This window comes from Molothrus ater, chromosome 2, assembly GCF_012460135.2.
Source record: "Molothrus ater isolate BHLD 08-10-18 breed brown headed cowbird chromosome 2, BPBGC_Mater_1.1, whole genome shotgun sequence".
Lineage (NCBI taxonomy): Eukaryota > Metazoa > Chordata > Aves > Passeriformes > Icteridae > Molothrus > Molothrus ater.
Window position 1 is genome coordinate 13,972,987 of NC_050479.2, and position 27,664 is coordinate 14,000,650.

Sequence of the window (27,664 nt, forward strand, 5' to 3'; positions counted from 1 at the left end):
CTCTTTTATGAAAATGAACTGAAAATACTGGACTCTGTAGTTACTTAGCTGTTTAAATTATGCAATAAATACAGTGCAGTGTGTGTAAAATTATGGAAATAGTTTTTGTCACATTTGAAACAGCCTTTAAAAAGGACTTAATCCTTGCCAAACACCCTGTCAGAAATATAAAAAAAATACACAAACTGTTGCTTCTATTTTAATAATGAGATTGTACGTTTTACATATACTGAAGTACTCTTGCTATTTTGATTCACTTATTTCGAAATGTTTGTAGTATAAAGAAAACCCAGAAAAGTCTAAAGTCTGCAAATATCTAATTATTGTAGGATCACAGAATGATTTAGGTTCTAAGGGACATCAAAGATATTGAGTTAAAATCTTCCTGCCATGGGCAGAAACACCTTTCACCATCCCAGGTTGCTCAGAGCCCCATCCAGCCTGGCCTTGAACACTTGCAGGGAAGGGGCATCCACAGCTTCTCTGAGAAACCTGTGCCAGTGCTTCACCACCCTCACAGTAAAGAATTTCTTCCTAGCACCTAATCTCAACCTGCCCTCTTTCAGTTTAAAGCCATTCTCCCTTGTTCTGTTACTACATGCCCTTGTGAAAAGTCCATTTTCCAGCCTTATTTTGGGCCCTCTTTAAGCACTGGAAGCTTCTATAAGGTTTCCTCAGAGCCTTCTCTTGTCCAGGCTGAACAACCCCAACTAAAATAGGTAAGAACATTTCTAGGAATTGACATTATGTCATATATCAATATATGCATATTGGACATGAATATGTATGAATTAAATAAAGTTTAAAAATATTAGAATTAAATAGTAACTGGTGTATTAATACAGCTAAAAAAAACTGTATCCAGAATTTTATTAATTGCAAAAGTCTCATTTAAGCCAGTGGTAACTGTTTAGCCACTGACTTTGTAGAGATGCCTAAATCAGAGGGGTCAACCCAAATCCCAATTTAAATTAATATTCAGTAAGGTAATCTTGATACCAGTGGACATTGTCAGAGGCCTAAATGTAATTATTTAATTTTATTTAGGAGACTAGAACTGAGACATTATTAACATATTTTGATTTTTTGATAGAAGCAAATTGTTCAATGAGAAGGGGATGGGAGGGGTTTTTTGTGCTTTGAAATGCTGTGCTGTTTTAAATGTCAAAGCTGTTGTGGTTTTGTTTTGTGGCTAGGTTTGAGGTCCTCTTCTGTGACAGTGTGTGGGAGAGACCTGAAGATCATCTCACACCTCAGCTTGACACAAAATTGCAGACAGCAAAATGACAGTCAGGTAAAACATGAAAGTCTTGCTTAGCTTTTTCCACCCTTGCTGACCTATGAAGGTCAAAAGCCTGAGGGGTGCAGAAGGGTGCATGAAGTTTTGGTTGTATCATTTCTGTATCTGATAGACTTGGTTTCTACTAATTTTTCTTTGTTGAAGTATTTGATATGGGTGGGCACATGCTTGCTGCAGCAGGAGATGTCCCTTATGGAAAAGGGAGGGAATGTCTCTCCTTTGAGACACAGGTGGCAGGAACACCTTCTGTCTTGGCAGGGTCACTCTGTAAAGGCCAGTTTTTTTCACCATAAGTGCACAAGTAACAGGTTTTAAAACAGTGACTGGGGAGATGGGGCAGATTTACTGCATGAGTGAAGGAGATGGAATAGTAAGGAGTTGCAGAGGTCTGGCCATTGGGATGAAGGAGAGAATGGGAAGCTGATTGTAGCAGAGGGAGCAGTAGGTGGGCAGGTGAGCAGAGTGGGAATAGCATTGGGAAGTCTTTGAGAGGCACCACTTGGAATAGCTGGTTCATTGTGTGAAGCCCTGAAAGGTGAGGAAGACATTCAGCTTGGGGGTGGCAGGTATAGAGAAGGTACACTTGGTTTATAAATCAAGAATGGGAAGGGGGTGGTAATGAGAGACTGAAAATAGGCTGTGAAAGAGATGGGAATAGCAATAAACAGGGAGAGGATGGCAGCCTGTGGCCTACTATTAAAGCAGTGAGTGGCATGGAAGGGTAGCAAATGGTTTGGGGGTGGTAGTGGCAAACCAAAGGTTCACGTAGGTTAATTCATCTCTCACAATAAAATCTGAGTTTGCTAGGCAAAGGCAAAATAGCGAAAGCGAAGGGGTGATGTTTGTGCTAAGGCAGAGCCCTGCTCACCCCATTCAGAGCAGTGCTCCCTGTGTGCAGTTTGTTCGCTGCTCAAGGGCTGCCGGTCCTGACCCTGCGGCTCGGGTGCCCCGGTTCCCACGCGGGCTGGCACTGCGGAGAGCGGAGCTGGGATCAGCCCGCAAGCATCTGGGCTGGCCGGTGTCCGGAGAGGAGCTCAGCCGGCGCCGAGCGGGGATTGCTGCAGCCCGGGGAGGGATGCAGCGCTTCACGGGCAGCTGCCGTAGCCTCGGAGGAACTGGCCACAGCCCGGAGGCAGCGGGTGGGAGAGAGCAGCGCAACGCGGACCGGCGTGGATGCGCGTCCTCGCGGGCCGAACGCAGATGATGCTTCTCGCTGTCGCCGTCTCCAGCCGTGCTCCTCGGGGCGTGCCGGGGCTCCGGCCTCTGGCTGAGCCCGCGCGGGGCGGGTCCGGCCCGGTGCCGCTGCCGCGGTGCCGGTGCCGCTCCTCGGCCCGAGCCCGCCCGCGCGGCTCAGGTGCGGCGGAAGTGACGGCCGGCGCGGTGCTGCCGGGGGAACATGGCGCCCGCGGCCGCGCGGGGCAGCGCGGAAGGTAAACAAGCGTGAGGGCGGCGGGGACCCCGGGGCGAGGCCGGGCCGGGAGCGCCGGTGCCCGGGCGGCGCGGCGGGGGCGGCTCCCGCCTCCCCCCCGAGCGCGGACGGCGGGGAGGAGGGAGCCCAGGATCCCCCCTTCTTCCTCCGCCTCCTTCTCCTCCTCCTCCCGGCTTCGCCTCAGCCATTGCCCCTCTCCGCAGCCCCCCGGCGCCTCCCTCCGCCGCCCCCGGCTGTATGGTACACGGAGCCAGGGCCCCTCTCCGCCGCTCCAGCGGGAGGAGCCGCGTCCTCAGCGCCGCCGCTGCCGAGAGGTGGGTGAAGGATCCCCCGGGCCCTCCCGCCGCCGTCGCCCGCCCCATCGAGGGCGGCCCGGGAGCCCTCCTGGCCCTCAGGGACCCTCCTCCCCGGGCTGGGGACGGCGGGCCGAGTGCCCGCGGGCGGGCTGCAGCGGGGATCGGGCGGGCACGGCGAATGCCTGGCGGCTCCGGGGCGGCCGCAGCCCCGCCGGGCCCCTCGGGTTCCTGCGGCCGCTCGTCGCGGACCCCGGGCCTGGCAGCCCCGCTTGCCGGGGAGCTCGGCCTGCGAGCTCTGCTCCCAGCGGAGCGGGGCCGGCAGACAGCTGAAGTAGGTCAGCCAAGTTCCTGCCCCGAAAATGGCCATTTTTACCTGCCCCCCCCCTCCCCCCCAGATCGTACCTGATCGTGAAAAAAGTATCCGTGATCTGTACGAGTAGAGCTAGCCAGGGTTGGTACTAGAGCTTGGATCCGTTTGGTGAGTGCTGGAACGTCACTTAGAAATTTAAAGTTCTTGCCTTTTTATTGTTAGGGGTTTGGGTTTTTTTCTTCCCTTTTAGAAGAGGAATAGGAGAATCATGAAGCTATTACTGGATAAAAGGACAGAACTACTGACTTCTCTGGCTTCCTGTGGATTTGTTATATAAACTTACCTGTAGAATAACCCAGCTCTTGCACCACCATTGCCCCAGTTCACATTCAGACCCCCTGAGCATACCACCATGCACCAACAGACTTCCTGTATTTTCCCTTCCATCACCTAGAAAACATGTTTAATTTCTACCACATGTCCTATAAACTTTCCCAGTGACACTCATCTCCTTTCACTTTCCATAATTATACCCTGTGGCTGGTTTGGATGTGCACATGTGTTGATTTACCTTTCAGCAAGCAGAGCACAGCAGATAACCATTGAGCTCCCACTGGAGACATCAGACCTTTTTCATTCATCTAGCTGCCAGTTTGGGGGATATGTGTAGAAATGAAATATGTTTGAGATTTCTGTGTTTCTGACAAGTGAGTTTGACATTTGGCAGTGAGGTTAAAATCTTGTGTGTCTTGAACAAAGGGCACAATTAATGTCATTTCTCAGAAGATGCTCAGAGTACTTACTAAGTTAGCAATAAGATACAGATAAAAAGACAAATGGAGGGGGTAGTTTAGCAATCCTAATTTAAATTTTAAATATTTTTTAGTAATGTAGTTTGAATATTACTTGTTGCTGTTGTCCATCTTATACTAAAAAATTATAAGTCAGAAAAGATAGGATTTTTTTGGTTGCTAACAGATACTTGCTACTTTTCTGTATAAAATACACTACAATTTTCTTCATAAAAATCTTCACAGTGAGAGAATCAGGCTTTATTCATACCTTTTTCTTACATTTGAAAAGATTAATCTTTCTATAAGACACATATATATGTAAAAGAAGGACTGATATCATTCAGGATAGAGCACTCCTGTCCACTTTGAGAGCAATGGCAGATCTATACTTTTCAACACTACTAATCATTTACCTTTTAGGTATTAGTAATGCAAGTATTTCCAGTTAAAGATAATTCTCATTTTGGTGGATGTATCAACTATTTTATACAGGGCACTTGTTCTGGTACCAGTAAATGCAATTGCAAAGAGCCTTGAGCTGAGCTTGCTCTGTGTTTGGGAGCAGGTTTTTCTGTGCAGGTGTTGGGATGCAGTGACCTTTTACACAGATGGTTCAAGCTATCTTAGTGTCTGTGAAGTGCAGTTACAGGTTCTGGCACGCACAGAGTGAACAATAACCATGCTGAGCTGAGGCACAATCCAGGCTGAGTTTCAGTAGCTTTGGTTGTAACTGGTTCTGATGCTTGTGACACAGCCGTGATGACCCCAGTGACACCAAGTGCCACTGTTGCTGTGTGCTGATTCAGATTGCTCCCAGATAGCAGCACAGGCAGATTGTCAGGGCAGCTGTGCTGGTCAGCTCTGTGTCCCTGAGAAATGGGGGGTGGGCAGCTTGCAGTTCTGGCAGTCTGGTTCCTCTGCCTGGCAGTGATTGGTAAGCTCCTAACTTCTCCATTCTCAAGTAATCCAGTGCTTTTGGAATTCTCAAGATGGATTGGATGAAGTGTTAAACATGAACATACCAATGTGTTGAAGATGAATTGTTTCCCAAATTTAGTGTACTAATGACAAAAGATTTCAGATAAAACACATGGAAACTGGATGTATTGCTTTGTTCCCTACATTTGCAATTGTTGTAGCAATGGAAAACTTTGATAGCCACTGGTTATTGATCTATCCCACATGACATCACTCCTTCTGTTGCTGTTAATGAGGGATTATGATGAAAAATGGTGGACAAAATGTAATGGTTTTAGTTTTGAACCATGTAAACAAAGGTTTAATTTGGGGGATAAATTACTTATACCCTGTACATTATAATTGCATTCCTACTCAGTACAGTACACTGCATTCAAAGGCCCAGCCTTCAGCCATGTCTGCAGTTGTGAATGTTTGCTAGTGTGTTCAAATACTTGTTGTGTTGTATTTCTAATGTGTCTATAACATTTGACTATGGAGAAATGTCCTCTTCCTGCAGAAAAGCGTGTTAACAAAACCAGGGTCATAGAATTCTGCTCTAGGCAGCCTTTGCTGTGCACTCCACCAAATAAAGCACGCATAATGGCTTTAAAATTTACATTTAAATGCTTGCATTTGGTAGATGGAAGAGATTATTGCATTTTAAGTTCTATTTTAGTACTTTGTGTAACCAAAGTGTGGTTCTGTGTGTCTGGTGAAATATCCTTATGGTTGAACTCATAGATAATAGTGTTTTAGTATATGAAAATTTGTGGTTCAGCTCGTCCACAAAGATGATTTCTTAGAATATCTATGGGATAGGTAAAATGAACAAGTACTGCATAATTAGTAAACAAAACAAATCTTGATCGTTCTGTCTCAGCATCCCAAATGAGTTACTAAGGAACAACAGTAAAGGAAAGCTGAAATTTTCCTTTGAGCTAGTGTGCTAGACTTGGTAAAGGACAATAAATTTCTGTCTCTAGAAAATGCATATAAGCTTACATATAACATAAAGATGCATATTCAAAGGGCCCTTTTTCAGGTAGTACTGCTTTTGGAGAGGTTTTAAATCCAGGAGGGCATGAGTGAAAAGCAGATATTGTATAGCTGGCTTCTCAATAGCCAGTGCATTTAGACTCTGTTTCTTCTGCTTGTGACTAAGAGCCTCAGACACCCTGAGGAAAGAAGGTTCTCCTTGTTTAGCAAGAAAAAGCAGTCTAGAGGAGGGTTGTCAGACTTTTATTACAGCTGCAGAATAAAGATGAGGAATCGGTGTTCCAAGTAAGTGGTTTTGCAGTTAGAGCACTGTAGAATCTAATGCATTATGTGCTTAAAGAGGAAAAAATGTAAGCAACAGCTAATAAGGTTAAATGTATTTGTCTTTTGGCTTTTCAGCTGAGTCTTACTTCCTGTGCTGCATTATCCTGATCAGCTCTAATATGTGCAGAACAATAACAAATGTCAATGTACATTGCCCCCCACATCCCCTTCATTGTTTATACATTGGAATTTTTTTGTTCCAGTTTTCCTATAGACCACTGCAGGCTCCATGTCTTCCATTGGATTAAGTGTGCAGCTGTGATTTGCATGCATGAGGAAAATCTAACTGAATTTTCCATTTTTATTGAAAATATGAAAAAAAAAATTGTTATGTATTGTCCTCTGGGAAATAACTGCAGCATTTGAATAGTGCTTAGAATTACATCAAAGATTGCAAGTGTGTGTGTGGGAGGAATGGCATAGCTATGCTTTAGAAAAATTACTTGGTTTGAGAGTATTTTGTATTGCTTTTTTAAATGTTTGAACTACCACATTGCTGTTTGCTTTTGATGGAGGATGTTAGCTTTAGAAATGAAGATTTTTACCAATTAAGCATAATATGCATTTAATTATCTACTTTCCCAGTTTTTGTACTATTTTAACCTGTTTGTGTATTTGCACTGGCAATGCATTTTTTTGATTTAAAGAAGAATTTATCTGCTGATAATGTGTATGGCTTTATGCCAAGAAAAGGATATTTACTCATTTTATTTAATGCAGGGAGACAAGTAGTCCTTTTGCTTTTCACTCCTAGAATTCTGAAGCTTCTTTAGATGGTGTAAGGAGAAGTCTTACTGCTTTTGTGTCTTCCTAAGTAATCCATTAAATGCTCAATGATGTTTAGGAGGAAAAATATGTTAATGTTGAAAACTGTAGATTTACTAAAAGTAATATCAGCAGGAATGTGAAAAGAAGGATTAAGTGATTTAAACACCCACATTTTTAAAACATTCAGAAATAATAGTTTCCAAGTGTTGACCCCTTTGTTACTGTTATGGAGATTTGTGGCTGATTCAGTGTTTTAAATATTTTTTATGGAATAGCCAGTTGTAGGGAGATGTAAAAATTGCAACCCTAAAGGGTGTTCCCTGAATACAGGTGGATTTTATTTCTCTATATTTCAGTGATTGCTGCCTTGTTAGATTTAAAATTCAAAGGACAATAACATATACATGATTTTTTTTGTGTGCGTATATTTTCTTATGTTTATTTAATCAGAATTAAAAAGAAGGTGGCAGAAAAATCCCCACATCGTTGCAGTGTCTGTGTAAAGCAACAGGATCACGGATTCTCAGACTAGTTGAGGTCCAGAGGGACCTCTGGAGGTCATCTGTGCCACCTGCGGGGCCACCTAGAGCCAGTTGCCCAGGACTCTGGTGCTGGTTTGGTTGGGATTTTTTGTTTGTGTTTTGTTTGTTTGTTTGGGGGTTGTTTGTTTTGGATTTGGAGTTTTGGTTTGATTCTGTTGAGTATTATTTACTTGTTTTGCTCCTTAAAAGCAGCACTGGTGGTGCATCTACCATGTTTCTCTGCTTAACTTCACTTCCAACTTTTCCATTTTGCTTCTTGAGGGTGGTGAAAGAGGCCTTTCTTTTAGGGCCATCCCGTGTACAAGTTAATTTGTCTCCTTTTTTTTGAGGAGTACCCATAATGTAATTACCTTTGTCAAAGTGAGGGCAAAAATCCTCCTGTGTGTTTGGAGCTTGCTGCTGTGGATTTTCAGTGCTGTTCAGGTACACAGATATGCACATACTCTTTTGAAGAAATCCCTTCAGAGGGATTACCTGTGTGATGGGGGATCCCATTATTTCCAGATGAATATACAATTGCTTCTGTCACTTGGGGAATGTTGCTTCATTTTTTACTTTTTCTCCCCTGATACATTGTTGTGTCATTCTGTTCTCGTTCTCACATTTGCAAATTCCAACTGTCCTTTCCCATTTTAAACCCTGATCATGGAACAGATGCTGAGCCAAGTCTTAGTTGGTCTCCTGAAGCTCTGTAACTTCCACAGTTTACTGTCTGAGAGTTCTTGTAACCACTGAGGCTCTTGGCTGATTTCAGACAGGAGTGAGAGTTGGTTTAAGTCACTGTATGTTTTATGAAAATGAGTGGCCCATTTAAAGGCAAGTGATCATTAAATCTCTGAACAGGAAGGATGAGCTCAGCTATTATTAAACATCAGAGAACTGGGCATGGGAGGTGAGGAGTTACAAGTGCTCTGATGAAAGAGGGAAGTAAGCTGATATTGGTTCTTACCTTTTTATTTGATATCAGAAATCCAGTTAGAAAGCAAAATCCTGTAAAGTCAGGCTTTATGCTTCCTCCTCAGTTAGGTGCTTTTTTTTAGGTGATAAAAATTAGAGAAGTGGTTCTTTCCTCATCTGCTTTTGTGTAAGAGTTGGCAACAACAAAGAAAAATATCTGATGGTAATTTTTCTTTCTGGTAGGCATTTGATGTTGAGGAATAAGAGACTCAATATGAGATTGCAGAGCAGTTTGCATGTTTCTCTTTGTCTTCAATGACATTGAAGGGAAAGTGCTATCTTGGATACTGGTGAGAAAGTGATTGGATTGTCATCTTTGTTCTTTGCTCCTGCTCTTACTTCCAGGAATTTGAGTTCTGTGAGAAGGTCTTAATTGTAAAGAACACTCCCAGCATTGGCTTTATCGTGCACAGAACCCATCATCAGGCTTCAGCAGTGTGGGAGTGCTGCTAATTCCACAAGGTGTGGCTACAAACGCCCATTCACCAGTTTAGTTTCGCACAGACAAAGGGTATCTCCAGTTTGGTTTTCCTGGATGTGTGCTGAGGAGTGAAGGAGAGATGATTAACCATTGATGAGTCTAATAACAAGCATTCCTGTTACAATGGCAGCAGCCAGAATGTGGTGCTTGAGGAAGTGGGGGTAAATGGAAACTGCTCTCTGAGGCTGTGAAACACAGGCCAGCCTGGAGTCACTTCTGGGTCCATAGACTTGTGTGAAGTTTTATGACCTTGAGAATCTGCAGGTTTTTCTAATGTGTTGGTATTATTTAGATTTTTACTAGTACCAAAACATTATTAGCTTCATTTGTTATAGAAAATTCAGAGTTAAATGCAACAAATATCTGAGGGAAAGTTGAAGTGTAATTTAAGGTGGGATGAAGTGGAACGAAAGTAGCTGAACCAATTCTAATAGTAAATGAATGCCAAGTAGGGAAGTTGTTGCTCTTTCTCTCTCTTCCTGCACAAGTATGTGTCCTGCCCTCTGCATCAGGTTGGTTCTTGTGCCAAACCCCACAGTGTCAAGTCAGCAGTCAGCTCATTGGGAAGCAGAAAGATTTCTAGTTTTGAGGGTTTGTGTGTGCTGGGGAGTGGGGTGGTCATGTTTGTGTCGTGTCATTTTCCCATCTGTCCCTCCCTGCTCTTAGTTAAATTTTTAGTCATGTTTATGAGTTGAATTGACTTTCTGGAGTGGCCCAGTGAACCCCAGAAATGGCTCAAAGTAGGCAGCAGGAGCTCAGGTCCTGGAATGTGACAGAGAAGGAGAATGCAGCTGTGGTCCTTTGGTGAATTGTGAATTGGTTCAAGCTGCATTGGGCAACTTCACCCTACCTAAACCCAAAGAAGTTGAGCAACATTTTGAGAAGTTTCTGGAGTTTGAATACGTTTTTATTTTGATTATTGAATTGACTTCAACAGGGTAGGATCCTGCGCCTCTTACATTTTTTTTTTCATTTATTTGCAGTTTAATTTTAGCTTGCATATAGTAATGTTATATCTGCAAATGCTTAATGAGCAATCAAGCTTCACTAAGCCCACTATAGAGAATATTATTTTTTGTGACCTATTCTTGTCAGTGCTTCTTGTTGCCTTAGTATTTTGCACTTCATAGATCTCATAACTTAATATTAATCACTATAGTAAGAAATGGGGGGTAACATGATGGGACTGTTTTTACAGGAGAAGTGAAATACACAATTTCAAATAGTATCTGTGAAAATGTTCATTTCCCTACAAATAACTTGAGTAAATTGACATAGGTCTTAAAGCATAATAAATGTTGGGTTTTTTTTAAGATCATACCATGTAGAGATCTACTGAAGCTTGTTTCTGAAGTTAAGGAAATTTGGCTTCCTTTTTTTGAGACCTTTGATATCCAAGAGTGGGTGTTTTATTGCTCCCCTGAGATAAATTCTTTAGAAAGACTGAAAGGGGGAGAGGAAAAAAACCATGACAACCTTTTTAGTTCATTATATGACCATGAATTAACTTGGAGTAAGGAATCATTTTGGCAGTACTGCATAGTTATTTTTGTTCATTACCCTGTCTTTAAAATGAGAATATTTGGTTTGGGGAGAAATATTTAAAGTTTGTGTTTTAAGTTATTTCCTAAGTTGGTTTTTCAGCTGTAGACAGAACAGAAAGAATGGTGAAGACTTTTAAGTCCTAATCAAAGCAATCTCAGTTAGGATTTATCTGGTCAGGAAGAGCTTGTAATATGTTATTAGAAATTATGATTTATTTTTATTTTTATTTATTTTCTTTCTTCCCCCCAGGTGATTCATGGCAGGGGACGTGGAAGGGTTTAGCTCCTCCATCCATGACACCAGTGTCTCTGCAGGATTCAGAGCACTGTATGAGGAGGGATTGCTTCTTGATGTCACACTTGTCATTGAAGACCACCAATTTCAGGCCCATAAAGCACTGCTTGCCACCCAGAGTGATTACTTCAGGATTATGTTCACAGCAGACATGCGAGAACGAGATCAGGACAAAATCCATTTGAAAGGTCTGACAGCTACAGGCTTCAGTCATGTCCTCCAATTCATGTACTATGGAACTATTGAACTGAGTATGAACACTGTTCATGAAATCCTTCAGGCTGCCATGTATGTCCAGCTTATAGAGGTGGTAAAGTTTTGCTGCTCTTTCCTCTTAGCTAAAATCTGCTTAGAAAACTGTGCAGAAATTATGAGACTTCTGGATGATTTTGGTGTAAACATCGAAGGAGTCAGGGAAAAATTGGATTCCTTTCTGCTAGAGAATTTTGTGCCACTCATGTCCAGACCTGACTTTCTTTCATATCTGAGCTTTGAGAAGCTCATGTCTTACTTGGATAATGATCATCTGAGCAGGTTTCCAGAGATAGAGCTGTATGAAGCTGTTCAGGCCTGGCTACGCCATGATAGAAGACGCTGGAGACATACGGACACCATCATTCAGAACATCAGGTTTTGTTTGATGACACCATCCAGTGTTTTTGAGAAGGTTGGTGCATTTGAAAAGCAGTAGGCAGGATTCATCATTTAGCTAGGGCAGCATGCCATTAAATAGGTAAGATTCCAGAAGCTATGCAAAGGAATAAAATGATAGCATTTATTTTTCTAATAAAGAAAAGCAGAGAAGGCAAACATCTAGAAGTGTTGTCTTTGGTTATTAGACAATAATACTACAGTGGCTGGAGAACAGGTATGTTTGCAGTACATGTTTATATGTGACTTAATATGGAAAAGACCTTTTGAAATAAGGTCACTTGTATCTAATTTGATTTTCAAACATTCTTAACTGTTTTCCACAAGTTGTTTCTTGCTTTCCAGAGGCTCTAGACCTGCACATAATATGTAGGGTGTATGTTGTGATGATTGTTACCAATATAATAAAAAACAGTGACTGCAGATCTTATGTGGCTTAAGTACAGGGGAGAGTTATTTACAAATGAAAAGTAACATCTGCTCTTAAACCTGCAGAGTGTTGTTGTTGTTGTATCTTCAGTGCTTGTGCTATTACACAGCAGTTAGAAGTAAGCCCTGATCCTGCAAAGTTACACATACACTTGGTTGTACACAAGACATAATACAATCAAAAATTATTGATGGTGTCAAATGTAATGATTTACTTTAAATATCAGAGACTCTTTGTAACAGGTGATTTATAGTTAACTTCCATTGTATGTAGTAAGAGTTAAACGAGAACTTGCCTTTTCTACTCTTCTGTTGAAGAACAGACAAAATTTGTTTTCTAGTTCTTCAGAATCTCTGAATATTAATTAACAGTACAGGATTACAATACTTTGTAAGCAGTTCTCTTACAGGCCAGTAACAATGTTCAAGTTAGGAATTACTTGATCTGTGCTGTTTTAACAATGTGAATTTTGTATTTTAAGATACAACTTCAACTTCTGTATTTTTCACCTCTCAGCAAATAATAGGAATTCAGAACCCATGTTTTTGTTGTGCTTCTTACAAATTAATCTTCCATATGTTTTTACTTTAGTATCTAGTGAATCTACAGACACGGTTGTATTGGTTTTAAGAGCCACTGGATCATCTAAGCAGGTTTAATGGTTTTAAGGGCCACTGGATCATCTAAGCAGTAATTCTTATTTGTATTTCAGATTATAAGAGCTATTAATTACTTCAGACTAGTGAATTTTTATATTTTGGATTTTTTTCTGTGTGTGTGAACTGAGTATAGGAAGTAATAATACATAAAATATATTTATGATGCTATATTGGATTATAGACAGAAAATAATTACCTAAACATATTTTAGAACACTAATGTAATGTTTATATTGGGTTAAAACATTTTTAACTAGTAGGAGCTGAACTCTGCAGGATACTGTGTAGTGTCTTGTTTTAAATAGCACTTCTACCATATTATTACATCATTTAAGCCCTTCAGTAATAAAATCTACAGAATTCACAACATATTTTTTGAGGTTAATCTGATAAGGCAGGATTTATGTGAGTCTGCTTCAGCAGTATGAGTTTTGGGGATGCAAGCTCAAGCATCAGGCTGTCTTCAGTTAAATTTCTGTAAGTGCAAGTGTATGTTCAGCATTATATTTGGGTATAACTTCTGGAGTTGGTTTGGGGATCATTGGTATAAATCCTGCATCCTGCTCCTCATGTTTTATCTTGACAGCTTCCAAATGGCCCAATAGGTACAACTTCAGGAGAGCAGTTGTTTTGAGCATGCCAGGTTATATACTACATGTAAAAGCTTTATCTGCTAATACCCTCTCTGTTAATTGTATGTGGGAGCAGAGAAAAGCCAGTGCAGATTATGGAGGGAGACAGCTCAGCAGAGGGAAGCAGAGCTAATTATGTCATTTGTTACTGCAGCTAGGAATGCATTTGTGTTCTACCCTGGCTGGAGAGTATTAAGTTATCCAGCAGGACAAGTGACAAAGGACAACTGCAGTTGGAGCCAACATCAGAATATAGAACACTTTATTTTTTTAATAAAAGAGCATGTCTGTTCACTGTTCTGGCAGTAACTCAGGGAGAGCCTCTTTCTTCTCTGTGTAGAATGGGGAAATAGTGGTAAAACTCCCTTTTTTGGAGATCCACAAACAGAATCCCCCCTTTTCCTGAAGCCAGGACATAGTAAATGCATGAATGTACCAAATACAGTCTGAGGTTGACTCTTCCATTTCACCAAACTCTGCATTTGCTGTACACTGGCTGACTTGTTATGTACTTTTGTGTAATCTTTCTAATACCTATTTCTCAGATGCCTGTCACTGTAGGATATAAATAGCTTATATAACTTAACTTTGCAAGTCGTGGTAAGGATACTTTTGTCCTCTTAAGCCATTCTGTTCCTTACATCACTTTTTTGGAGAGATGTACAATTTAAAAATTAAATCAGTGAGTCTAGATTAATACCTGGAGGCTGAAGTGCATTTCAAGTGCACAAGTGGAGGTACAGCATGTTTGCTTACTACAGAATGTCCTGGAAGAATGGCTTCTGAACCATGAGTAGGTACTCCTTTTGTTCCTCAGCCCTTAAGGTACATGCAGATGTATGGGAAAAAATGGGAATATAAATCAAGTAAGGATTTAAGGAATAGTTAGAAAGTAAAGGCAAAGTATTTGGGGAAAAGCACAAGTTTCACTATCCGTGTGATATATCCATGTGCTTTCCTTTTTTACTAAACATTTCCATGGCTCTGTAAGTCTTGAGGAAGTTTGGAGATAGGAGTTGGAGTGCCTTTCACCTGGATCACTGAGTTAATCTCCGTGTTACTGGAGGCAACCATGTCATGATTTCCCTGAAATACACTGTTTAAGCTCCATTTAGTTTCTACTACTCAGTGTACTACTCAGATTGAAATGTTGTTTCAAAATCTCTGTCCTTAAAACCCAGAGATTTTTTTATGTCCAGTCTGTAAGGTTTATTATGACTAGCTCATGCTTATTTATTGCTAGCTTAAATCAAAAATTTACTAATCACTAGGTTCATCAGCTTCTGTTGTAGAGGTAGGATAAATAGCACATTATCTTTGAATATCTGCTGTCCTGTTCCTAGAAAATAGCAATTTTTGAGAAGATGTCATTGTAATTTTATGTTACTGTGATTTTACCTTTCATAAGCATGTTGATTTTTTTTTCTCGTTTACCTGCATTTCTAGTAATACATGTGTATCTACTTACACAACTTTGTTTGCTGAAGCGTAGAATAAGAAGTGTGGATGAAGTTAGGGGCCCCTCTTATTGTAAATAGGTGCTGTGTTCAGTATTTTTGGGTGTTAAGATTACTGTTGATGTGAATAGATTTGCTATCAGTATTTATTACATGCAGAGCTTCTTAATTGTGGCATATAGATTTTTGATTCCACTCTCATTTGAGAGGTAAGATTGAGTTAGACTCCAGCTTGATTTTGACAATTTCTCTTTCCAGCTTCTAAAAAGGAACAGCTCAGTAATCAATTTGAGGGCATTGTCCTTGCTGCACAGAGGCTGTGCCTTTCTATGGTTAGGCTGAAAACACTTAAGTTATTTCTATTCTTGCAGAATAGCCCTTCAAAGCCCTTCACTCGTACTGAGCAGTTCTCATACCAGCTTATAATTGTGGTTAGAATATGGCCAGAGATAAATAGATGTGAAAATAATAAGGATCCTTGTTAGTGGAGTTGATAGATCTTTAGTTTTGGTTCAGGTTAATCTCTAGTAAAATAAGTTATGGTTTTGTTTTGAGTAAGAATTTGGTTATTAGAAATGTGATCCAGATGCCATCATTGTTCATTGGAAAGGTGGAGCATTGCTTCTGTACTCCTGGTAGCTGAGTTTGAGCTGCACAACACATTCAGAATTGGCAGGCTTAGAAAACATAAGCTCAATAAGTTGGAATCTTTAAAACAATTCTCTGTTTACATGACTAGAGATGATAAAGTGACATTATGAGCCATTGAGATTTTTCTGTGCTTTTGTTTTTGTTTGCAGTTTTTTTACCAGTTCTACAGAAGGAAGCAAGTTAATAGCCACCCCATAAAATAACATACTAAAATTTAGTTACCAGGTGCACAAATAATAGCTGTTTAGTTTGGGCAGTTCAAAAGAAGTCTTTTTTTTCTGATTTTTAAAGCTTTTTCTTATATACCTAAGTAACAAGAATACAAATAGAGCAGTAGCTGTAACTGGTTGTATGAGGAATTTTTTTTTTAAGTCTGTATACTGAAATCAGATGTGTTACAGAACACGTACCTTGCATTTCATTGCTCTTCCTGCAGCTTATTAATTAGCATAATTGGTTTTGGGGAGGGGGAAAGCTGATGAACATAATGTGGGACACAGCTGATCTTTTGTGGAGATAACTTTTCAAATTAGAAAGTAATAGCTTAATTTTTTGTTTTACTTTTTCATATAATATAAATGGAAGATTCTGAGACTTCCAGAGCTGCTACAACTAGAAAAGCATGCATTCAGTACAGCAGAAAAATAGGCAATGATTAATCACTGCATTAACTTGGAAAGCCAGCACTTTTTATAGAGTGTTTCACTGGTTTAAAATAAAGAGAGGAAATGCATTAAAGCTCAAATGCATTGGAGGGATGCCCCAGGGGGCAAGTAAAGGGATGGATGTTTTTAATTATTTTTACATCTTTTATTATGGAATAACACATTTGATTTTGTTTATGCTGTTCTCAGTCTGTGTAGCAGAAAGACTGACTGTGAACCACTGGTAGTTCATACACTGAGATAGTTCCTATTCTCCATCTCTGGAGATCTTGTGGAAACTCTTACATAGGTTTTGTCCCAGCATAACCTCTTTAAGAGGGTTTTCTCCAGAAAATTAAAGAAATAATTGTAAAGAATGTAAAGAAAATCACATAAGCAAAGCTTTAGACTTGGATTAAATTCCTTTTTTAGCAGGTATGACTGGGGTTGATAAGCAAGTCCAACTTTAAATGCCTCTGAGACCCTTCAGCAAGATAACAGAACAGTTTAAAGAAAAACTTTGAAAATGCTTTGAAGCATTTGTATTTTTTTAAAAATTCAGAGTTGATGATGTACTCTTTAGGAATGCACATTTGTTTTACTTTAGGGTTCCTGACAATTGCTGTACATTTCCATCTGTTCTGCTGAAATCTGTGTGTTCTGTTTGAGTGTTGTTTATTGTGGACACATTCCTTCCAGAGCTTCTCCATTGGAACTTTACAGGAAAATTGGTCTGTTGATAAGCACTTTGATATTTGCTGATCAGCTCCTTGTTGCTACTTACAGGTAGTGGCAGAGCCTGCTTTTGAAAGCTGAGGGCTTTCCTTCTGCATGTTTTGGGTGCCAGATAGAAGTTCCTGCAAAAGGCCATGGACATTCATCTGCTGACATTCACAACTTACAGTTGTTTTCAATACCAAACCACCTAAATTTTAATGCTTCTCTTTTTTGATTATATACACAAGTAATGAAAATTACTGTAAAATTACTTGAAAGTGTAGGCAGAGGGTTTTTCTTACTAGGGGCTGAACAGGGCTTTCAAATATTTCTAGAACATTTCATAATGTGTGACTGAAATTGGGTCAAATGACCTACATTTGCTTTGTTTTCATTTGCATTGAGCAAGTGTGAGCAGTCTCTGCTTTCCTATAGGCATATCCTAACATTCATGATTTGAGCCTAAGGAGAGGTACTGCTCCTGAATGGCAGAGGTTATGCTGCTGGAAGGTGGATGCCTAAAACCAGGGATATTTTTCCTTGACAGCCAAGTCTAGGAATGCTCCAGTTACCTTTTCTTACCAGTTGATCACTCTTGTTTTGTGGGATTTTTTTTCTGCATATTGTAAGAATTGCTAGTGCTTGTGTATTTTCATGTTCAGCTCTTCCAACTTGTGCTTGTCGAAGCTTCCCCGTGAACTGCAGTCACAGAGGGGTGTTAATAACTGGGAGTTGCATTTGCTCCATCATGTCTTTTTCATTTAAGGTAAGAGCTTGAGGCTTTGCTTTGACATGAGTGCCTTTGTCAAGATAAGCAGTAGTAAACTAATAGATAGATTCCCTGGTCTCGAGGGTCCCTCTCTGAATTAGAGGCACTCCTTGTTTCCTTTGGCATGCTCTCATGGGGTGAGATTTAGGCTATGTGGAGGAGTACAGTGATGAGGTTGTAGGCTTATTTTAATTCCAGTTTCTGGCTGGCATTCCAGTTTCCAGATCTAATAACAGAGTTGTAAATGCTGAGGGAGAAAGAAAAAAAAATTTCATCTCTGCCATGCTTTACTGAAATGCTTCACATTGTAAGCATGTTGATCCTGTTGTCTTCCATAGTTGTCCAAGAAAACCTGAACTGCATATAGGTGGAAAAAAGAGAATTTATATTTTTATTTAACACCAAAGAGGATAGCTCCAGTTTGGGAATACCTGAAGTGGTCCTGCTGGTTTAGAATTTGAAAGTTTCTTTTAAGGATAAAGTAGCCCAGCCACAATTCTTTGTTATTTTAACTTCCTTTTAATTTTTTTTAACCTTTATATGTCACCATTTTTCTGTGCTGTGGTTCTCCCTGCCAGCATATTTTCTGTAATTTATGTTCAGTCTTTTCAGTCAGGCGAGGTATATGGTTTATTCTAACAAATATCATATGAGCAAATCTGTCTTTGTATGATATATTTTTCATTTGCAACAAGAAAATAGAGCTGTTATTCCCAGAAGAGTTGAGCTTGCTGTGGGTTTTCTGTGAGTACCATACCTGAGTAGACCTTTTTGCTCCAAAATCACTTCTAGTAAAAACAAGAAAGAAAACAGAAATTCTAGTAAAAACTAGAAAGAGGCTGGACAATGCTTCAAGAATAATATATATGATCTGCATATGACCATCCTCCTTTTTTTCAAACAAAGATAAGTTGAACTTGTCAAAATTAAAGGGGAGGAAAGAAAAAGTATAAATGAAAACATCCAAGTCACTGTAACTCTTGAGCAACATATTGCTTTACAATAGTAGGTTAATATTTGGTTTTCTTTTTGAAATCTTGTGTTTCAAACTGTCCCAAAACTTGTGCAAATTGTGTTCAATAATAGCAGTTCAAAAGATTTTTTTAAACAATCACTCTTTGACAGCAGAATGTCTTAATTAATACGCAAGGAAGATATGATTACCAGATGGCTAACAAAATTTTAATGGTATGTGTTTGTGGAACAAGCAGCTACTTTATTCACAAGATATAAAGAACAATCATTTCCAAATTGCTTTCCATATATGTCAAAATTGATACCACCACCCCTGAGGTATTTGTTCTTTGGGACAGAGGATAGGAGGAGGTGGGGTAAAAGATACTTAAAAATAGTAGCTCCTGGTGTTACCTTGTGATCACTTGAAATTTCAGAGTGGCCTCTGATTTTTTTTTTCAGAGCATTGCTTCTTATTTGGAGCTGGTGAATACTAAAGGCTTTTAGACTGTTTGAAAGCAATCCAATTTTATGTGGAAGAAACTGGGATTTCAGATCAAATCTGGTTGAGGGTTTTTGGATTTGGCAACATCTAGCAGGTTTTGATTTGCTTTAGAAGTGTGATTCAGAATGCTGTGTTACACCAGACTGTACAAGCAGAGTGAGGCCTCTGAAGAGATTCCCACAGTGAGCTGAGGACTGCCTTGAGCTAGATTAATTAAAATGTTGAAGACTGGAATGTGTTTTGGAATGGTCTCAGGACCAGCCTCAGGCACTTGAATTGGCTTAGATAGTAGGAAGGGTCCCAGAAGGAATTCTTATTTTTCCCTGTGCCTGCAATTCCAATAAAACTGAGCAGGGATGGCTTTTAGGTTGTAACCTCACCTGGGAAATGGGAGTTCAAACCTACCTCTGCAATTTGCCAAAGAAATGCGCAACCGAAGGATTATAGGTGGAGATGTTTCCTTCTTGTGTTAAAGGCATGTGTTAACGTGGAGACTCACAGAGGGGAAGCCATAAACCATGTTGGTGCAAGCACATCTTCTGAAGGAAGGTGGTTGGGTACCTTCCCTTCCCACCCCATGGCAATTAAATAGCCCTGTGAGCAGAGCCTAGCATTGAGAGCTCAGGCTTAATTTATGAGAATTCAGAAAAAAACCAGACTAGAGTAGACCTTGGTAACCACAGAATGGGTGTGTAGAGTGTCGTTGAAACCCAGGAAATGTTGGAATTTTTAATTTGGGTACTTTATCGAATTAAGCAGAAGATTAACAGAAGCTGTTTTCAGGAGAAGGAATAATGATTCTTAGACTTGGGGATTTCAGTTGTGCCTAATTCCAGCATAAATTCTGCATGTGATTATTCTGGGGAAAATGTTAGTCACTGCTCTTAATCACTAAATTGCCTTCTGGATTTTGGATAACAATACATCAGTTTAAACCTTCATGCATAAATGCAATTGCTCCCAAGATTGCCTGAATGAAACAAAGTAAAATAATCTTCTAATGACACATAGTGATTTAGGTTTTCTGGATTGTTTCTCTTGGTCAGAATTTTAATATCTTTTAAATGTATTCATAGGTAAAAACATCAGAGTTTTACCGATACTCCCGGCAGCTGCGACATGAGGTTGACCAAGCCATGAATTACTTTCATAGCGTTCACCAACAGCCTTTGATGGAAATGAAATCGAACAAAATTCGTTCTGCCAAACCCCAGACTGCAGTATTTAGAGGAATGATAGGACACAGTATGGTAAACAGTAAAATTCTTCTCTTGCACAAACCGAGGGTCTGGTGGGAACTAGAGGGTCCTCAAGTACCTTTACGACCAGACTGCCTCGCCATTGTCAATAACTTCGTGTTCTTGTTAGGTGGGGAAGAGCTGGGGCCAGATGGCGAGTTCCATGCTTCATCCAAAGTGTTTAGGTATGACCCAAGGCAGAACACTTGGTTACGAATGGCAGACATGTCTGTGCCACGCTCTGAGTTCGCTGTCGGAGTGATTGGCAGGTACGTTTATGCAGTGGCTGGCAGAACCAGGGATGAAACGTTTTACTCCACTGAACGCTATGACATTACTGAAGATAAATGGGAATTTGTGGATCCCTATCCAGTCAATAAGTACGGACATGAAGGGACTGTGCTTGGTAACAAGTTGTATATCACTGGTGGAATTACATCATCTTCAACTTCTAAGCAAGTGTGTGTGTTTGATCCCAGTAAAGAAGGGACGGTAGAGCAGCGAACACGGAGAACTCAAGTGGTCACTAACTGTTGGGAGAACAAATGCAAAATGAATTATGCGAGATGCTTTCACAAAATGATTTCTTATAATGGTAAGCTTTATGTCTTTGGTGGTGTCTGTGTGATCCTGAGAGCTTCCTTTGAATCTCAGGGATGTCCATCCACAGAGGTTTATGACCCCGATACCGATCAATGGACTATACTGGCTTCTATGCCAATAGGTAGGAGTGGTCATGGTGTAGCTGTTCTGGACAAGCAGATAATGGTTCTTGGAGGCCTTTGTTACAATGGTCATTACAGTGATTCAATTCTCACTTTTGATCCAGAGGAAAACAAATGGAAAGAAGATGAATATCCAAGGATGCCGTGCAAGCTGGATGGCTTACAGGTCTGCAGCCTGCACTTCCCTGAGTATGTTTTGGAGCATGTTAGACGTTGCAGCTAAAACAGAATGAACAACCCAGTCAAATACAAAAGAGCTATACTAATTTGTTGAAAAAAATTACAAACCAATTGAATTCCTGCAGAGACATTTCCTTCTGTATAAGAACAATGGCCAAATGCTCAAGAGAAACAGGATGTACAGGCAGTGTACTTACCAAGTTTATTAGAAAAGGTGATAGTTGGTCTGACCTTGTGAAAACTTTGTTGTTTTTTTTTAATAAATGTAATTGTAAGTATGAGAAAAAAATATATTTTTGAGTCTCCTTTTTTTTGGTAACATTTTATGTCCACGATGTGTTCTGGTTTTTTTAATGGCCATTATACCACTATGCTTTTGAAATAAGTTCAGTTTGACAAAAATATTTGTGAAAGGAAGACAAGAAAGATGTTACTTTCATTTTTTATTGAGCATCAAAATACAGCTCATCACCTGTACTTGGGTACAGCCAGGTATAAAGTAACAAGCCAACCATTTCTGTATTTTATGTTGTCTTTTAGATGCTTTTCCTATTAACTGCAAAGTACTCCCAAATCTACTAGGTGTTTTTGTTTCCCCTTATTTACTTTGGAAAATAATTTTAACCCTTTTGCATGACCCTTTTCCTGGTTTTGTATGGCTGTACCAGTAAGTCTGCCAAAATGCAAATTACACATTTTCTACTAAATTGAAAACAAAGCATTTTTATATTCAAAACACTATTTCTATGCTGCCTTCTATTGTCTGTGTTGTGTTTATTGGTGAGTAAAAAAATGTATACACACATGTGCATACACTGTAAAAAGTGTATATAAATGCATCTTTCTATGTGCAGTTACAATATTATATTTTAACTAGTGCACAGATTCAGCCATATCTGTTGAATTTAGGGTATTCTTTCATGAGCTAAATAGTTCAAAGTTCTTAAGTGAAACTGGAAGCCTCATTTGGTATCAAAGTATCTTTAGTATATACTGATTGATCCAGTAACCTTAAAGTCTTTATATTGTTGCTACATAATGAACTGTTGGTTATTTGTTATTTTATAAATTATTTTTTATAAAGTAAACTCATTTTACCTGAGTTTCTTTGTGGTTTCAATGTGCTGCCCAGTTATCTTTTTTTGTTGAAATTGAAAACGTCAATAAGCAAATGCTCAGCACTGCTGTAACCCACAGTTATTTTTGGAACTGGATACTGGATATGCTACAGTTTATTGTCAATACTTTATTATACTGACACTTCAATATGAGTACTCATATTGAAGTGGTATAATATTATTATTATTATTATTTAATTAATAACTGGTAAGAACTACTGTGTTTGGAAAATGTGGAGTTAGGTGATTGGTTTGTTAGTATAATTTCTGCTTCTTTTATAAAAACCTACACAACTATGGCTACTGACCTTGGAGTGCCTGAATAGAGATGGCTGGTCCAAGAGGGCTTTGACTATTCCATTGTGCTAACTTGCAGGTATAAATGACAGTAAATTGATAAGAATTATCTGCCAAGACATAAATAATAACAGTAACTGCATTTGGACTGTCTTTGTGGATGTAAATTAGCCACTTCTAGAACCACAGGAGAGAACTGGTGAAGCTGAAGGCTCACATGTAGTTCAGATGCTGAAACATGAGCTGCATATTTTGTAAAATCTTATGCTGCTGTGTTTCATTTTAAGCAATAGACTTTACTTTATATGCAGCAATGCAAAACCACTTTATTCAGCATCTTCCAGTCAGAATTCACTGTAGAAAAGGAATGTACAGTACTCAGGGAGTTCAAAAGAATGCACTTACAAAGGGACCAAAATCACCCTAAATTTTCTATATAAAAATAACATCTGCTTGTGTAAATGAAATTTCAAATAATAGAAGTTAAAACAATGTGTAAAACTTCTCATATTGTGTTCCTGTATCTTTGTAGGAATTATGTTTTGGGTTGAAATGTGAGTATTTGGAGCTATATGGCAAGTCAGCAGATTTTTTAGGGTTTGTTTATTGTTAGAAATTATTTATTAATCGAGTATATTCATATGTTTTAAAAGGAGGAGGGAATGTTTGCCATCATAGCTGTAGTGATAAGTTATTTACACCAGAAGGGACTGGACCAAATATTGATATTCAGCCTTCTGATGCAGACTAGTTTGCAGCTAAATTTGTCTTTTTTAATAAGAATTCAGTTTACTGAATTAGAAATCTAATTTACTTTCTTGATAGCCTAACTTAAAAAATGTGGCTTACACTAAAACCTCAGTTTCACTGTGAGACGTGTGTACATCACCTTACATGGGGAGAGATAAACTGACTCTGGTAGGTGCTGGCTGTGTGCTGACTGTACATAGTTCATGGAATATTGGAGCACAAGACGAAAAAAAACATAGGTTGAGGGATTTTTGTTTGTTTGTTGGGGTTGGGGTTTTTTTGTTCGTTTGTTTTGGTGCTTTTGTTATTATTTTTTTTGTCACCAGCTCATTTCTTAATGGGGCAGCAAGCTGATCCTATGTGAGGCAGCTGTCAAGGGCCCGTTACATAGAGTAGAGCACTTCACTTTATGTGGGGCCAGTGCCAGTGTGGGGAGCAGCCCTGGCTCTGGATATCTGGTGTTCAGGAGTCAGATATCTAAGAGACATGGCCAAGACTTTATTAAAAGTAGTGGTAAGGATAGGGGTGTCTCAAGTTACATTTTTGAGACTGCATTTAAGCACCCGCTGAAGCTCTGCACTCAGCAGCTGCCACTAAAGTCATTGGTGAGTGCTGACACTTGAAAAATGAAGAACCAGATGGGTTTTGGTGCTCTGCTTTTAAGCTCATGTTTATCTTCAGATGCCCAGTTCTGAAAGATCTTGTTCAGGATTGTAGTTGTAGTTCAGTGAAATTATAATTGAACTGTTGGTTTCAGCTTCCCTGAAGCTGTGTCTCCATTGAGAGGTTGGCTGTCCAGCATTAGGGATGCTTGGAATTTGCTTGGGATTAGAATGGTGGGGATATGTGAGAATGTTTTGTCAGTTTACATATCTGCTGTGCTTTCATTGTTTCAGACCTGAAATATAAAAATTACCTTCACTTCTCCTTTATACTGTAATGGAACTTTTGAAACAGTTACTTTGCAGTTACTTTGGTTACTTGGAGGGATATTTTTAATTGATTTTTTTTTTTATGTTTGCTCTTAGTATTTCACTCCAGATGATTTAGTACCTTAATAGGAACAAACCTAAGATGGTTAATAAGAATTGTCTGTTACTATCAAATTTGGAGCATTATGGTCAGATTAAGATGGGTTTTAAAGAACATTTTAATGCCTCTCATTTGTCAAGGAATAGCTAAGTTATGATCTTTGGTTATTAGATTAGGGGAGGTACTCCTATTCCCATCCCATAATGGAATACCAGCAAATCTAATGTCACCCACATATTTAAAATGCAACATATGACTTGCTTTGAAAAGCAAATGTACTTGCCTTTTTTTAGAAAAGTGGACATAATGAGTTACAATCTAGGGGGTTTTTTTCACATCTATAGAAAAAATATATCAGCTTAATTTCTTAATTTAGCAACCAACTTCAGGAAGAAATTTTCTTTTCAAACAAGACAATGGACAAAAAGCACAGTGTTCCTGAAAAGGGACTGGATACTGCCAGTTCCCATTTCACATGCTCCTAGGTCTGGTTTTAGGGGACAGATTTTTTTTTTAATAAGTACTGCATAAAGAAAAAAATAGCTTGCTTTCTACCACAAAGCGTTGGTAGTTTCATTGTGGGGAGGCATCAGCTGGCAAAAAGAAACTTTAGGTATTTTTTTCCCCATGAATTCAGCTGGAAGAAGACCTTGGTTTTGCAGAGGTCCTGCTGTTTCAGAAAGCACTGCTAGCAAGTGGCAGCATATGATCTACCTGGCAACCTGCTTTTATGTTACTTCTGAAAAATGTGGATGCCCTACTTCTGCAGTGTGATAGCAGTCCTGTTAGAACGAGCTCTGAGGGTTTGACTGCAGCACTTCCCTGGTTCCTGAGCTTTGCAGCTATTGATTCTTGAGGCCCTCTAGCTTTAGAATCCCAAGTGCTGCATTTCCTCATGCTGAGAATATGGTACCTACTTGTGTCAGGGATGAAGCTTCACTTGACACTCAGGAAACAAAGATAAAATTCAGCAGGTGCAAATTGAAACTGATGTAAAAAACCCCATTGCTTAACTCATGATGTCCATTCTTTAGCAAAGGGAGGGTAAGCATTGTGGGGAGACACTAACAGTTCTTTAAAATAAACTTGTAGTTTGTGCCAGCCTGCATTTGTCAAAGTCTATTTAGAAGTAGTTGCATTTGTAGAGATATTTTGCCTTTTTAATATACTTTTTCTTAAAAAAAATAATAGTGAATTGGGCCTCAGATTCTTCTAACACTTCACATGTGGACTTCACATATGTGAATAGTCCAATACAAAGAAACAGAAAACTCTAAGATAGTTAAAGGAAAACATGTAAGCACATGTGTTACTCAGCCTGTGCTTAAGAGTTTATAGGGTCGGGGCCATCAAAGAAAACAGCCCTCCTGCTAATAAATATATATATATATATATAGGTGGTGAAGTTACTTGAATAAGCATCTGTCACACGTGGCAGGGTTTACCGAAGGAGAGTAGGAAAGAACATAACTGGAAAACACATCATCTGTTTAAACAGAGCTTGCTGGTGTCCTGTAGCTAACATTCTGAGATTTTCATGTTTGTTAAACAACTAAAAGCTGCTTAAAATAAATGCTAATGACTACTTTTGCATCTATATTCTATTTTTGAAAGTTGGTGAGTAACTTGAAAATTTCCATTTTGTGTGGGTAAACTTCATAAAACAGTTGTGTGTGGCATGTGGCGGAAAAACTAATTTGTTTTGAGCACAGCTTTCCTGTGTGTCCCTCTACTAATTTTTTTACACTTCTCTAAGTTCAATTTATGTAATCTTTTAAAAATAGCTTTCAAAAATCAATTTTAAATACTTATTGGATTAATATTATGTTGGTAGCTAGGGGGAAATAATTTCTATTTGCAGATAGTGTTTATTTATGGCTCTGGTAGAAAAATCTTACTGTAAGTCTAGGAAATGAAGTGCTCTGTAGGACTGTAAAGTTAGCTATATTTAGGGGGGGCTTTTATTACCTCAGAGGGACCCACCTAACTTTTATGTCAGTGTTGGAGCAGGTGAAGGGAAGAGTGAATTATGTTTTTATGTTAAATATTTTTCCCTACATATTGTTATTTTTGTAGATCTTTCTAAAATAAATTATTATATGCTGGAGATTGCAATTCCACTATAATATCCCACAATTCCAGTGTACAATATCAGATTGTTTGTATTGAAAAGAATGTATTTGATAAGTTAACAGGAAAAGTTATTTTCAAATTGTACTGTGTTTGTGTCTAGCTATTGGAAATACTTTTCCTATAGAAAATCAAAATTATATGTATATGTCCTCATATATACATTTGGATTACCTGTCTAATGATTACCCTAGGACTGCTATAAACTTATCTAAATAATTTAAGAATTGCCTCTTTTTAACTGTTTTAAAGCATTTTTTCTTGTCCTTTTTTTTTTTTTTTCTTGGCAGAAAGTAATTTTCCCTTGCTATGGATACAGTATGCTCAGACTTGCATATGTGCTCTGTTTGGGTTTCAAACTGAAAAAAAAATGTATAAAATGTGTATAAAGAAAAGTGTAAATAAAATATTTTTAATCTTTAAACACTCTTGTGTAAACTTTGTAGTACTCAAAAATGTAGTGGACCTGGATGTGACTGTGTTCACAGGGGTTCTTGGATGAGGGAAGAGACGAGAATGTTGACTCCACGTTCAAAAGGCTTGATTTATTATTTTATTTTATATATATATATATATATATATATATTACATTATAATTATACTAAAAAGAAAAAGAAGGGAAAGGTTTCCTCAGAAGCTAGCTAAGCTAAGAATAGTTAAGAAAAGAATGATAACAAAGGCGGCTCTCTCAGACTCTGTCCGAGATAGCTCGGTCCTTGATTGGCCATTAATTATAAACATCCCAGATGGGCCAGTCACAGGTGGACCTGTTGCATTCCACAGCAGCAGATAACCATTGTTTACATTCTGTCTCTGAGGCCTCTCAGCTTCTCAGAAGGAAAAATCCTAAAGAAAGGATTTTTAGTGAAAAGATGTCTGCGACACCTGGATTATCTTCTCCAGGACTTCAGAGATTACTCAGTTAAACAGCTCTTCAAAACTGTCTTGCTGCAATGTCTATGTAAGATTTTGTTAAAGTTGTCCCATCAAGTTGGATGTGCTTATATTAGCAATTTCAGGCTCTTCTCTTTAGCTGTATTTCAGTCTCCCCAATCCTAATTGCTGTTCTCCCCAATCTTAATTATCTGTTCACTCTGCATTTCAGGCTTGAATGAATGTTTGGAGTTGAC

At 39.1% G+C, this 27,664-nt stretch overlaps 1 protein-coding gene and 1 long non-coding RNA gene across 4 annotated transcripts; one reads left to right on the forward strand and one right to left on the reverse strand.

The window, feature by feature from the left end:
* Nucleotides 1-183: 183 nt before the first annotated feature.
* On the reverse strand, nucleotides 184-2,905 carry LOC118693243 (uncharacterized). Its single transcript, XR_004981242.2, has 2 exons — nucleotides 2,169-2,905; nucleotides 184-1,565 (listed from the first exon to the last, which is right to left on the reverse strand). It is a non-coding gene; the product is annotated as an uncharacterized LOC118693243 (long non-coding RNA).
* Nucleotides 859-26,958, forward strand: KLHL15 (kelch like family member 15). 3 transcript variants are annotated; one of them, XM_036393614.2, is made up of 3 exons: nucleotides 859-1,294; nucleotides 10,952-11,663; nucleotides 20,141-26,958. In XM_036393614.2, exons 2-3 carry the CDS (start codon nucleotides 10,959-10,961, stop codon nucleotides 21,248-21,250), a joined length of 1,815 nt encoding a protein of 604 aa, XP_036249507.1. In that variant the 5' UTR covers nucleotides 859-1,294; nucleotides 10,952-10,958; the 3' UTR covers nucleotides 21,251-26,958. The 3 variants fall into 3 exon arrangements, with proteins under 3 accessions (XP_036249507.1, XP_036249514.1, XP_036249499.1); XM_036393621.2 differs by lacking the exon at nucleotides 859-1,294 and adding an exon at nucleotides 2,627-2,730; XM_036393606.1 differs by lacking the exon at nucleotides 859-1,294 and adding an exon at nucleotides 2,783-3,043.
* The last annotated feature ends 706 nt before the right edge of the window (nucleotides 26,959-27,664 follow it).